The 13,708-nt window shown below is 42.1% G+C and overlaps 1 protein-coding gene and 1 long non-coding RNA gene across 4 annotated transcripts; one reads left to right on the top strand and one right to left on the bottom strand.

Moving 5' to 3' along the window:
• Positions 1 to 1,372: 1,372 nt before the first annotated feature.
• Positions 1,373 to 3,926, top strand: LOC308312185. Its single transcript, XR_013963743.1, has 3 exons — positions 1,373 to 1,838; positions 2,129 to 2,208; positions 2,690 to 3,926. It is a non-coding gene; the product is annotated as an uncharacterized lncRNA (long non-coding RNA).
• A 605-nt stretch (positions 3,927 to 4,531) lies between these two features.
• On the bottom strand, positions 4,532 to 13,343 carry LOC308312186 (uncharacterized protein). 3 transcript variants are annotated; one of them, XM_080794569.1, is made up of 12 exons: positions 12,782 to 13,343; positions 10,722 to 11,421; positions 10,131 to 10,582; positions 9,906 to 9,982; positions 9,213 to 9,390; positions 8,931 to 9,007; positions 8,791 to 8,835; positions 8,007 to 8,131; positions 6,449 to 7,647; positions 6,141 to 6,271; positions 5,818 to 6,019; positions 4,532 to 5,534 (listed from the first exon to the last, which is right to left on the bottom strand). In XM_080794569.1, exons 1-7 carry the CDS (start codon positions 13,286 to 13,288, stop codon positions 8,802 to 8,804), a joined length of 2,025 nt encoding a protein of 674 aa, XP_080650695.1. In that variant the 5' UTR covers positions 13,289 to 13,343; the 3' UTR covers positions 4,532 to 5,534; positions 5,818 to 6,019; positions 6,141 to 6,271; positions 6,449 to 7,647; positions 8,007 to 8,131; positions 8,791 to 8,801. The 3 variants fall into 2 exon arrangements, with proteins under 3 accessions (XP_080650696.1, XP_080650695.1, XP_080650697.1); XM_080794570.1 differs by having other exon boundaries at positions 5,818 to 6,016.
• Between the last annotated feature and the right edge of the window lie 365 nt (positions 13,344 to 13,708).

The raw sequence follows: 13,708 nt of genomic DNA on the forward strand, positions 1-13,708 counted from the left end.
CTCCATCTAAAGCTCCATACCTCCTAACATCATCAGCCAAATGAGTCAAATTGTGAACATTATAGATCAATTCATCAATACCATACAGCTGCTCAAATTCACATAAGAAATGTTTCATGAGATTATCAGCATAGTCACAATAATAATTGCACAAGGCAGGACAGAGCATCATGTACATGGCAACGGAGAAATTCATTAAATTATTGTAGTGGGAGGAGGGAAGGAACTCTTTTAAGACAATTGGACCTGTATAAAGTAAGAACTGGCGACACTCGGTGGCTTTCCATGTGTCTACGTGCGCTAAACTTCTTGGCTTTCTTTGAAACTCGACAGGGATGTGTTGCCTTAGCTGCTGCAACCTGGCAGAAATGGCCATCACCGCCCGACAAATCACCCTTCATCCAAAAGAATATCAATCTTCGAGTCACTCCGAGGCAAACGAGGTGCATGTAGTCCAAAATGAACATTGTGACCATTCCTATGCTAAGCCGTGCAAGGGGAGAGTTGCCCTTGTGGTGATCCTCATCCTCCTGCCTAGAGAACTGATCATCTGTACGTAGTGTAGCCGTCTTCTCTTGGAAAGTCATGTGATGTTTGACATAGACTCAGCGCTCACAACCAAAGTACCCATTGTGTCCCTTAATGTTTTTGATAAAGGCTCTTGCAGGAGCATCACAAATTAAACAGTCAATCGTCAATCTGAAATTTTTTCCTGCCACCTCAAAGCCTCCTTCAAGCCTGGCTACCTCCTGCACAAAGTCATCTAAATACTGCTCTAAATCAAGAGGCTTGCTGTTGCCACAAAAGATGCCAATTACAAAAGGTTCCTTTTCAAATGACACTTTACCTAAAATTGGCCACAACTGTAGAGAGCTCTTCTTAAACAAAGACAATCCATCAACATTAATTTGGAGGCCAATAGTGTTGCTAACACTGTTGATGAGACTTGTTGAAATTGTCTGTAGGTAAGAAAGAATGCCAAAATGTAAATATTCACCTCCTTTTATGTTTTTAACATTGGCTACTATTTTTGCTGTTTTAAGCAGGGTGCGGGCTTGCTTTGGCAAATTTGGATGGAACTCCTGCAGTGTACAAAGAAGATCTGAGAGTGTATTCTGTGGGACATCGTTCCTCAGAGCCCACTCACACTAACCTGACGCTGCCAGATGAGGGCGGTATTGAGGCAACATATTCCCCAACACAACACTCATCTGGGACTTCCGACAGAGTTGAGCCTGAGACAGATCAGCTTCGTACCGAACCAATCAGCGTGAGCTAAAGGCGGGATATGTGCAAAAGCGGATGTGACGGTATATAGAAGCTGCTGTGTTGTGTAGTTGTTTCACTTATTCACTAGTCAACATGGCCGCTACCATGAGCGATATGACGATAGAAGCTGCAATAACATCAGTTATTTCTCAACTGGACAATATTTCTTCGTTGAAAGAAGAGCAAAGTATGGCACTGAAGGCTTTTTTGCGTGGAAAAGATGTTTTTGCGCTCCTCCCGACTGGCTTCGGCAAGAGTTTAATTTACCAACTAGCTCCACTGGTAGTGAAAGAACTGGGGACGCCGAAGCCTATATTGATCGTCGTTTCTCCTTTGACTGCCCTCGTAGCAGATCAAATCAAAGAGGCTACGAATCTTGGACTCTATGCTGCGCAACTCGTAGATAATGCAGCACACGCCGACATCCTCGACGGCCGATGTCAGCTGGTCTTTGGCAGCCCGGAATCTTGGTTACTTAGCGATAAATGGCGTGATATGCTTTCATCACAAGTGTATCGTGAAAACCTACTTGGCATTGTCGTCGATGAAGTTCACGTCGCATACAAATGGTAAGCTAAACACCGTTAAATGGCTGTATAGTGTAATTGTTACACTACACATTAAACTGTAAAACAAAACAGTAACAGAGCAGCGTGTTTCTAAATACGGCTACAGTAGTTCCAAGACGAAGTGTTGTAACATTTATGTCAAATATTATATTGTAAACAATAAGCTAACACACACAAACAGACCAAATGTTAAACAGATCTTACTGTTACTGTATTGCTGTAATGCAACTATGCACGTTACTATTGCTGCTACCTAGACTCAATTTAGGATGTCTTTTTCTTTCAACCAGGGGGCTGGGAGCAAACGGGAAGCCAGCCTTCAGAGAAGCCTTTTCCAGGCTGAATGAACTAAGATCCCTAGTCAAAGAAGGTGAGTTTTGAAACACAGTAATGCTACATGATTAATTAATATCAATCCAGAAAAGGGGCATTGATTGTGTTTGGAAGGGGGGCTGCATTGTGCTGCTAACTGAGGGGGGAATGTTGGGGGGGCTGTTTCTTTTGTGTGTGCATTGGGCTGGCAACCTGGTTAGGTTAATCCCCCTTTTTTTAAGGTTAGGGGGAGGGCTGTGTTGTGCTGGCAACTTGGGGAGGATAAACCCCCTCTATAGCCTGATTAGGGGGAGGGGTGTATACACTACAGGAGCAGATCATAGAAGTTGGTGCTGTCCAAGTATAGTTATTTGTCATTTAAAGAAAATACATTATGATATATGGAAACGTCAGTCTTTAGCTGAAGCTACCGATAACATAAATAACCTAATTATTTCCCCTTTACAACGCTATAGAAAGTGTAGCATACAGTTCTTCATTAATGCTTGTTTGCTGATACATGTGCACTTGTCTTTCAGGTTTACCTGTGTTAGCGTTGACAGCATCGGCTGATAACAAGAACAGAGGCCGTGTGACCAGGATGCTGGATATGGAGGAGGCAACTCTCGTGACTGTTAGCCCAAACAGGAGAAACATCAGACTGGGACTGATTCGGGTTCCTGCCGATAACTTGAACTGTATGGACTGGGTGGTAAAGGAGGTCAAAGATAAGGGTCTATCAATGTCTCCCATTATAATCTATTGCAGAGCACTGAAGTCACTTGGGAGAGTGTTCACCTATCTTAAAGCAGAATTGGGAGAAGATGCTTGGGTTAACAAAGACCAGGATCAGAAGGCTGAGAACCACCTTATAGGAATCTTCCACAGCAATACACTGTCAAAGTACAAAGACAGAGTTTTGGCCTCCTTTAGTGGAGAGGGGAGCTGCAGAGTGGTTGTTGCAACAACAGCTCTTGGGATGGGCTTGAATTTCCCTAATGTTTCTCATGTTCTAATGTATGGTTTGCCAGAGGATGTTGAAGACATTGTTCAAAAAGTTGGAAGGGCTGGCAGAAATGGGTTGCAGTCACATGCAATTTTGTATGCTATCAAAAAACCTGAAAGGGCTGGTCCAGAAGTGAAAGAACTGATACACACTGGCACTAAGAGCTGCTTTAGAAAAGCACTGTACAGTCATTTTGAAAACCAGCCAACAAGTGTAGAGCCAGGGCATGTCTGCTGCAGCTATTGCCACTCTGTATGTTCATGTGCAGGTGAAGAGTGTTACGAGCCTATCCCCAAACATGAGGTAATAGAACAAGATGTTGCCATGCAAGGGAAATGTCGAGTGGTAACACAAGAGGACAAATCTCTTATCCGGGAAATGTTAGAGGAGTATATGGTTTGTTTAGAAAAAGACACAGCACATGTCTACACTAGCAAGTCAGCATGTACTGGTTTCAGTGCTGAGCTCATAGATGCAGTAGTAGAACACGGCACACACATATTTGACTTGTCCTACATTCTTAGAAACCTTCCTGTATTCAGAAAAAAACATGCAAGAGAAATTCTGCTAATCATCAATGAAGTCTTTGGTGACATTGACGATGTAGAGCCTTATCAAGAGGATAGCTTCACTGAGCCAGACATCAATTATACAGGCTATTTTGATGAAGATGAGGACGACTTTGAGATGGGAACACAGCACAGCAGCTCAGAATCGTCTGACGAATAAGCAGTTGGCCATTAAAGGCTATTATAAGATTCAGATTGGTTGTCAACTCGAGCTGTGGAATATTCAGTTGACTGAATGCTCATGATTAAAATGGTTTTGTATGTAATTTGAACATAAAAGTTATTAAAAGTTTGTCACTTCAAAAAATCTGGTGTTTATTTTCCAGGTATGCAAATTTCACTTTGATTAAGAACCGTTTATCACAAAATAAGTAAAAATGTACATCTGTCCTGGTACTGTATGTCACCCTTTTCACTATGCATGATGACTCTCAAATTGATTGTTTCAAATCATTCGGCTAGAGGCATTGATCAATTTGCAATTTAACACATGGGATCCAGCTTTGATACTTTAGAAACATGTTATGTAGTTTTACAAAGTAAACATGAACAAGTGAGGCAAATGAAAAATGTATTTATAAAAACAGTAAATGCTATAGTTGAGCATACTTAGGTAGGGGAAAATCACAACAATATATATAACAGGATCATAAAAACAATACGTGCGTAGCCTATATTCAATAAGGTCCCAACTATGCATTCTCATATCCTTTTCAAGTACCCTTTGTTAAGTTCCTATTCGAGATACATATTTTCTTACATCCTGCAATGTGTGGTGACAAATGAGAAAAATAAGATGCCCTTGGTCAATTCAATTCAATTTTATTATAGTGTCAAATCACAAGTTGTCTCAAGACACTTTACAACCAACAAAGATCCACCCAGAGCAAGCAATATTGCGACAATGGTAACGAAAAACTCCACTTTAGGAAGAAACGTCAGGCAGAACCCGACTCTAGGGTGGGCGGCCATCTGCCTCGACCGTGTCGGAGGGGGGGGGGTAGAGAGAGAGAGAGATAGACAGAGAGAAAAAAAGACAGAGAAATAGGCAGGTGGGATCCGTGGAGTGGTCTGGTCCACATCGGGTCCAGGTCACACTTCTGGTGGGCTCCATGAAGAGGCCTGATCCACGGTCACACTCGGCAGTCATTGATGAATATAAACAGTGAATTATTGCACAATTTTTGGCTACTTGGCAGCAGTTATTGCAGACTTTTATAGCACAATCAGATATACGTTATCTAAAGTGTATCGTGGGCATGTTTAAAGACTACAAGGCTATATTATTGACTGACTCAGACTCAGTAAAACGCTTTAACGCTGAAAGGAGAGTTTGGTGAACACAGGCAGGAATGACTTCCTGTGGTGCTAGGAGCCAGTTGCAGTCTCACTAAGTTCAAACTCACCATAGCTATAGCTTAACCCATTCAAACCGGGAACCGTGTAACCACTTTATAATCGATATTTTATACTTTGGCTATTCAAAAATAGCAGATATACAAGTTTATAGCGTGGCACTCGCTGCCGTGCTATGAGCTTGTAGATCTGCTATTTTTGAATAGCCAAATAAATCTAAAAATTACAGATTATTTCCCGGTCTAAATGGGTTGCATGGCTTTTAAAAAGCAACATTTTTCTCAATAACATTACTGGATTTAACACAAAAAACCCTGAGATTATTTTTGCCGTTTTTGCATACTTAAAAATGCGTTGCGACAGTGCAGACTTGTTGTTGCTGTGGAAGGCCCTGTCGTTGCTGGGTAGGGGTGGAAGCCATGTAATGATGACTGGCTGTGGCATCTACTGCGGCTGCAGAGGGAGAGAAATGGGGGGGGTCATAAAAAAATGGTCATGTTTGTCAATGGAAGACAAAGGCTTCATTCAAGCTGAAGCTGTTATTAGCTGAGGGTATGTGTATCCACTGAGGTTGATACGGGATTAGTGAATAAAGTGTAAACATGTTTTACTGTTATGATTACATGGATGGTGACATTAAAACTGAACCTTTGATGAAAATATTGTTCAGACGGCATAGTGAAAACAAGGCAACACACGGGGCAGTATGAATAGTGTTGAAATATGAATTGCATACCCCATAGCTGAGTGGTTACTGAGCCCGCCTGGGAAGCCAGAGCCCTTGGTTGACCCAGCTGTAGAGCCGTTACTGCTGTGAATATGCAGAGTTGTGCTGGATTGGAGCAGATATTCTTGGGGGAACCATGATGGACGTCGCTACTGCGTAGGATTCCAGGCCAGGCAATGTGTCGATGTGCGTTTCCTTGAGCAAGACTCTTCTAGGATGTGTAAAAAGAAGAGGATGAATTTCACCTTTGTGCATATATATATATATATATACACATACATATATATAATAATGTGACAAAAATAAGACCCCAAAAGGAGTGGGGACTATACCAGTATTCTATTCTATCTATGCGTGCAAGAGGGGAAACGTTGTTTTCGGGATGTTGGAGAGTTGGCTCTTGTGTGTTCTTGGGCAGGCTCTCTGGACCAGGGGGTGACGTCATCGAGGTGCAGCGACGGACCTGTGAAGTGTGTGGGTTTTGAAAAGGTGGAGCAAAACATTTGGAAAATAGTTAACAAGGCTCTTTGATTCAGAATATGTACAGTATATATAAAACAGAACACTTTTCTTATTTTTTTACCACAACTTGTTCACGTTGGAAAACTGACAGTTGTAGTGTAAGTCATTTAATACTTACATGGGTGGAGGCCTTTGACATTGTGTCTGAAAATTGGTGAGGGATGTGACTAGCCACTACAGCAGATATGGGCTTGGATCTCAGGACCAGGAAGGGAGTTCCCAATGTCACAGTCCATGGTATAAAGTTGGTTTTGAAAAGGTGGAGCGGGAGGGAGAGAAAAATAATTCTCAGTTCGCGGTGTTGTCTGTGTCCCACACTTATGTAGTCGGAAGTAAGTCTCTGAGTCTATGCTGTCATTGTTCAAATAGGGACACCCTTCCACTCCTTCAGCTTTGACCTCATCCAACTGCACACCTCGCTGTGCTTCAGTTTTGCAAGCAGGTTTCTGTTGAACTTGGGGAAGGCTGTGAACTGTCTGCCTGGTTGGTTTTTGAACAGCTCGGCCTCTCTGAGAACCTCAACAAGTGCTAGAATGTCGTCAGTCTGGTCACGGGCATGATGGATGCCGCTGGACTTCGATACGTCCAGCTCAGTGTCTGTGATGTCCATCATGTCCTTCAGAACCCCAATGGACTTGCTGATCCTGTCTGCTGCTTTCTCAGTCATGTTTGGGCCTGTGCGCTTAAGGAACGATTTCAAGAAATTGTTAAGGTGTTCCAGATGCAAATCAAGAGAAATATTCTTGCCCTTCCCTCCGCTCCCATTCCAGAACCTGTTCCAGGTCAGACTGTGTGCTAGGCGAGGGGAGAGAGTGGCGTTGACCTGCACGGTCAGCAGGAGTGTACTGTAGGAGTATTGGGTATGACCATAGGCCTTGTAGAATAGCAATGCTACAGAGTACATCCTCAGTAACCTCTCTCCATCTCCCTCCTTCACTGCATCCTGCATGTTGGACAGCATGAAGCCAAAGCTGAGTCTTGCTTCTGTGTGCTGTCGTTTGTGGTCCACGGAACTAGGCATGACTGGCTCTGGCACACTCATTGTAGGCACAGTTAAGCCGTGAATTTTATGCTCGTGGTTCTCCCTGGCCTTGCTGTACTTGTAGGTTTTGGGACAACTTGGCATGCGGCATTGGAGCTCCTTCCCCAGTAGAGGACGATCACTGGCACATTGTCGGATACCGGTCACAGTGTCTGAGATGTCATTAAACATGACAAACCGGTCCACAATTTGGGTCACGGCTTTATGCAACCAGCTCCTTTTCACATCTGGTGAGCCAGACCTGATGTCCTTGGGGATGAAGTCCTCTGGCACATCTGTTGAGACATATTTAAATGAACAAGAATTACTATAACGTAGTTGTGGAAGCAATAGAAAAGTAAAAAGAGCCATGACATTTAAACTACAATTCAAAAAAGAAATTGAGATGCCCAGGAAATTTGCATCAGCCAAGTGCTGGTGAAATGGGAAAGTTGACGATAGATTTCAAACACAAAAATTATAAAATCTACTACAGAGTGTCTGGCGAATAGGAGTTTTATCTGAAATGTGTCTGACAAAAGAATAGATATCCTTGTCAAACATTTTCACATTCATAATTGAAATGTTTTGAAATAATATATAATAATGTCGACAACTACTATGTGACCATAATCAGTGACAATCAATTGTGTACCTGTGACATTGTTCAGTCCAAAGTGCTCCATTGTGGCAGCCAGGAACAGAGCAGCAGTGTCCTTTTTCACCATGTCTTTATATGCGTTGAACGCAGCATGAGGACCTTTTTTTGCATTGCTGCAACTGCAAAAAAATATGAGAAGTAAAAAAAGGGGAAGGAGGCAAAGAATAATAATTGCTGAGGATGATGACGACATTTAGGGGATCACCAGACAAAATCGTGGTGGCAGGAGTTACTTAACAGTTACAGGACCCACATATATTAGTAAAGTATTACATAATAATAACAAACAATGACAATATTAACAGAATTAACAACAATTAGTTAATTACTTGTATACCGCTTTTCAATAATTCAAAGCGGCTACAAAGTACACTATAAGGAGACAATGTTAGTCAAACAAACAGTTGACAAAACATGAGACAGACAGACAGCAGTGGATGGGAAAGGAGTTAGACTTGGGGGTATAGAAAAGGCAAGTTTAGGTGGATCTGGGGGACTGGGAGGGTAAGATGGGTTAAAGGTTGTCAGTGAAGTCGGTATGGGGCTGTATAGTCGATTGAAAGGTTGAAATCACATGAACACAAACACACATAAATATATACAGACAATACAAACACAAACCGGGTCATCGCTCATGAAGTCAGAAATCATCAGTCGTCAGTCGTTAGTAGTCAGCCCCCCCTCCCCTCCCCCCAGCAGTACCAAGCCTGAATTCATGCTGGCTGGACTGGATTTCCCCAGGCGCTAAAGAGCACAGTAAGTCGTAATGATAAAGTACCAAGCCGTAATTCATGGTGGCTGGAGTTCATCACAAAGAACATCTCTGCAAAAGATTTGGAAAATAGTTAACAAGGCTCTTAGAATCAGAATATGTATATATAAAAACAGAACAGAACACTTTGAACATTTCTTTTTTACCTCAACCTGTTCATATTTGAAAACAGTGTCCCATGATCTCTGGCTGAATCCTCCTTGTAAAAGACCAGATGATAGATCTAAAATCCAAATGATGTTGTAGTACAGTAAGCAAACAATTTCATTTAGGAGGAAATATTATTGTCATGATAATTAGCATGATAGCATAGATAAGTCAAGTTAGTCCAAACTTTGTTTTCAGGGGAAGTGGTACAGTAATTGGCTGCTAGTCCATACTGTTGTGAATAAACTGTTTGAGGTCAAACATTGAGTGAGTTCACCCACCTCAAACAGGTTCCGGATTGCATGCCAATCCTCAAACTTGAAGACAAGGCCTTCCAGTCTGTCTTCCCTGCTCTCTCCTTCGGCATAGGACAACTGGATGTTCCGACTGTTCCCCTCTGTCAGTCTGTCCCCACCTACAAAAACACTTTCCAGTCCATGTGGGGCCTTTGGCACATACCTACATGAAACATCAAGTAGACTTACTAGATTTATCAAAACCCTTCCCTTCAGATGCATATGTAAGTAAATTATATATTTTCCTTATTTCAAAACTTAATAAGGCCTGTGGGGCACCTGCAGCATGTAATCAAGCCCCTGCACTCAACGATATTGGAATGGTAGAGATACATAAAGGCTTTTTCCAATATATCATTATCAAATATCAATGTCCCACATTGTGCGATCTTTGATGACTATGGTCAGTAATGACATCAATGATGATGTTACAATGTCTATGACATGTAAAGTTGGGCAATTGTGCGATGAGTGATGTAAATCCGGTAATGCCATGATGTGATTGAGATGACTAGTGGTAGAAAATCACTAATTTGGCAAGTTAAAGTGTCACTTTTTGATAAGCAATGGCCGCTGAAATGCACAAACACTGACTTTTTTTTTTGCATGCCGTGGTATTGACAAACTGCACGAATACGAACATTGTGTTTCATAAATTCCAAGACAAGCCATACTTACTCATTCTGGATGTGCTGTAAAACGTCTACCAAGTCCCCAGTTTGGTTCTCATCTTTGAACAGAAGTCCAAGAGGATGCTATGAAGGAAGAATATATGGATTATAGTAGCATAAAGTTTTTAGTTTAAATCCTATGCCAGTACACTAGTTGTTACTTGTTCAACTTAATGAAAAGTTAACTCAATGGTACAACTGACAGTTGTAGTGTAAGTAATTTAATACTTACGTGGGTGGAGGCCTTTGACATTGTGTCTGAATATTGGTGAGGGATGTGACTAGCCACTACAGCAGATAATGGCTTGAAAGCATCCAGGTACTGGGTCAGAATGCGGCTCCCTAGCACAACAAACTCTCGTCGCATATGGGCTTGGATCTCAGGACCAGGAAGGGAGTTCCCAATGTCATAGTCCATAATTGGCTGAGTTGGCTTGTCCCTGCTGAGATGGGTTATGGGCACTCTGTCTTCTACAGCCATGTGGTGAACCCAGTGGATGGATTTGTTTGCTTGCCTGGTAGACTGGTGGTGTGGGCGGATGAAGAAATCCAGATTGTCAAATATGATGGAATATGTGGGTGGTGGTGTTGGTTGTGATCGTCCTAGCGGCAAGACACTGCCGGCCAGAACAGCACCTCCCTGCGCAGCGATGGTGTTCTCCATGGTGCTTTGGGTGGTTTCATCTGTATAACACACACACACACACACACACACACAGAATAAAAATGTGTTAACACATAAATGGACTCATAACATTAAAGGATAAACACTTATGCAGCGACAAAATAAACAATGATCAACAAAAAGAATAGCCCTTCTAACCTGAGAAGACAGACAGATCAAAGCTGAGGATAGCTTCATCCAGGTCCCTTGCACTCGCTGTGTCACTCAGTGGGCTTGTTTCAGCAGCCATAGCACCTCCGCCTTCAGCAGTGTCTGTGAAGCTGATTTGCTCCACTCTGTCGGTAGTGATTTCACTTGCTACTTTCAGTAGGTGAAATTCCTGGCCGCAGGTCTTTGCCAATTCGGTGAGCTTTTTCACAGCGTTGGTGTGCGTTGTGGTTATACCCAGTTTGCTGAGCCTTTTAAAAACTGCCTTCTTTGCCCCTCCATACAGTAGAACACTGTCCACATAATATGCAAAGGCTGACAAGCGTGGTTCCCTGCCTCTCAGAGCTATTGCAGCAGCAGCACAGGTGACATGGGGAGACTGTTTGGTGATTTGATTAAATATAGAAAATATGAAAGGTGACGTAGACTGGAGATCTGACAGCAACTGGGCGAATGAAAATGCCTTCAAATCATCTGCCGATGACCGCCACAACATACAACCCTGGGAGGGACTACACAGTTTTTTGCTCTCATCCTCTATCAATTGTAGGAGATTGTTCTTAAGTTCTCCAAACAGTTCTTGGTGTCTGACAATCAGATTGGCTGCTGTTGTCCAATTCTCCAAGGTGAGGTGTTCGACAATCCCTGCTGTGTAGTTGTCACACACTGTTGTTCTACCCCTGATAGTAACCTGAAAGAAAAACAAAGGGGGTTATTATTAAATAATCATAACTGTGACTATGCATTTCTAAAGATAATGGATCATGATCTGATTTATGATTATTGGCCTAATACATGCTCACTTAAAAGGAATTATAATCATTATTTTTGTTACTCTCAATGCACTGAGACAGAAAACTGATACAAACCATGACAACAAAGCTGAACAGAGGCCAACATAAATATTTGCTACTATGCACAGATATAGATATACAGTACAGTAACAGTATATAAAAATCCAGTATCAGTATATAAACTGTGCAAATAAGACAATATTGCAGCATGCAAAGATGCTGGAATAAATATGCAATTTATTCGTGTGCAATTAGTTTAAATTATACACACAAGAGGTAGGTGGTAAGTCCCACTGTATATTAGAATGTCGATTGGTTAGGGAGGGAGAATCCTGTTTGGTGTTACAGGTCTATTTCATGTATTGTATCATGTATCTATGTATTGTTTCTGACACCATGTGACTCATTTAACATCTGCCTGTCTTCACACCTCCCCCCTCTGTAGGTAGAGTTGGAGGGAGGATGGGCTGTGAGATGTAAAGGGAGATTAGACCCTGCCAGATAACCAAGATAAAATATGTCACATTATAGTAGCATCAGCCAAATATTATGTCCATGGAGAGGGAATATTAGCTAATGACAGCCTGCCTAGTCACATTTCCTTTGAAAAGTCATTAACCAGTGTAGTATATTTTAAAAGCTGTGAGTTACCAGGCCTGCTTGGAAGAGATTCGTGAAGTAAGTGAGAACAGGCAGGATTGGGGGGACAGCCCCCCCCCCCCCCAGCCTGCTGTTATTTGAGACCCTTTCAAAGCTCATGCCCTGAGCCAAGTGTGCTTATCAGATCAAAAGATGAGCAGTGGTTCTCAACCTGATTTTTTCAATCGACAGTGCAAGTGACAATTTAGAACTTTCAAGACCTTTTTAATATCTATTTTTGTTTTACCATTACTGCATCAAAAGTATTCAACAAACTATACTATACAAACTGGTCAAACATTGGCCAAATTGTCAAATGATATAAGAAAGAGGCAAAACATTGAAAATAGCCAAACTACAAGCTCACACGTTATGAGCTTGTAGATCAGCTATTTTCACAATATTTATCTAGGGTGTCCCTAGTTCAAATATGATTATTTTGGGGGGTCACGGCCTGAAAAGCAATGTTCAGTCATTAATGTTAAGATGGTTATATTTTTTTAATGAACTGCTATAGAATGAGCATATGTATACAATTGCAGCAGCGCAGCTGGATTAGCGCGAGTTGGCAGCATTAGGTTAGACACAATTAGAAATAGTTTCACAGTATGAATTTACCTCTAATAGGCTTCGCCGTACGGGCATCCCAGTTGATGGTTTAGACAGCCTACGAGAAGGGGTTGTTGGGGAATCAGTCGATGTAGGGGTGTAAGTGTGAGATGGAGTGCGAGGTTTTTTAATCCGCCGTGGTGTTTTAGAAGGCGTAGGCTCTCTGTAACGTTTATCTGTCCTCGGTCCAGTTTCCTCAGGTGGCGTCCGTGGTTCTGCTGTAGCCGTTTCTGCTGTAGCGGTAGCCGTTTCTGCAGGTCTTCGGTCTTTGTCCTCTTTTTGCCAGCGCCGGAAAATGGGATAAACGACTTCCATTCTTTGAAGCAATGTAATACATGGCTTACACATCCGAGACGATACGGCGGGGTCTTTAAACAGTGTTAAACCTAACGCTATCAGGCGTTCGTTAACACTTTTTACAGGCTTAGTACTAACAAATATATTCTTTGAATTCGTAATAGTACCTTTTATGCGCAGATTGGCGTTACAAAAACGACACAAATCTCCGACATCCATGATAACTTTTTTAGCAACAAGTTGTTCTGTGAAATGCAGTGGACTACATGTAAACATCCTGATGTCGCATCCAAACAAACGTCACGTAGACACGTCAATATGATTGGTTGTGTTTGCACGCCCACACGGTGATAGACATCCAATCATCTACCAAGTATCTTGAAAAAAAGGAACAGCCCCGTCATTGAATTTGCTTCCGCGATCCCAGATCCAAATAAGCTGTGAAACAAATTTGTGTAGCAAGCTTTTTGGATCTGGCAGCGTCAGGTTACACTCACACAGCAACTTGGCCAATTTTGTACATTCATCTTCAACTGTATCACATTCATCACTACTGTCACCTTCTTCCTCTGCATCACTCTCGTCACTACTCTCTATAATACCGTCACCATCTGGGACTGTATCATTCACAAGTGTAGT

The sequence above is a fragment of the Protomyctophum bolini genome, assembly GCF_963924005.1.
Source record: "Protomyctophum bolini genome assembly, contig: SCAFFOLD_82, whole genome shotgun sequence".
NCBI classification, from domain to species: domain Eukaryota; kingdom Metazoa; phylum Chordata; class Actinopteri; order Myctophiformes; family Myctophidae; genus Protomyctophum; species Protomyctophum bolini.

Coding starts and splice junctions, on each gene's coding strand:
- LOC308312186 (XM_080794570.1), bottom strand. CDS start 13,288: ATGGATGTCGGAGATTTGTGTCGTTTTTGTAACGCCAATCTGCGCATA. Junction 9,983..10,130: donor TGTCAAAGGCCTCCACCCAC/GTAAGTATTAAA, acceptor CTTCCTTCATAG/CATCCTCTTGGACTTCTGTT. Junction 9,391..9,905: donor TTACAGCACATCCAGAATGA/GTAAGTATGGCT, acceptor TGTTTCATGTAG/GTATGTGCCAAAGGCCCCAC.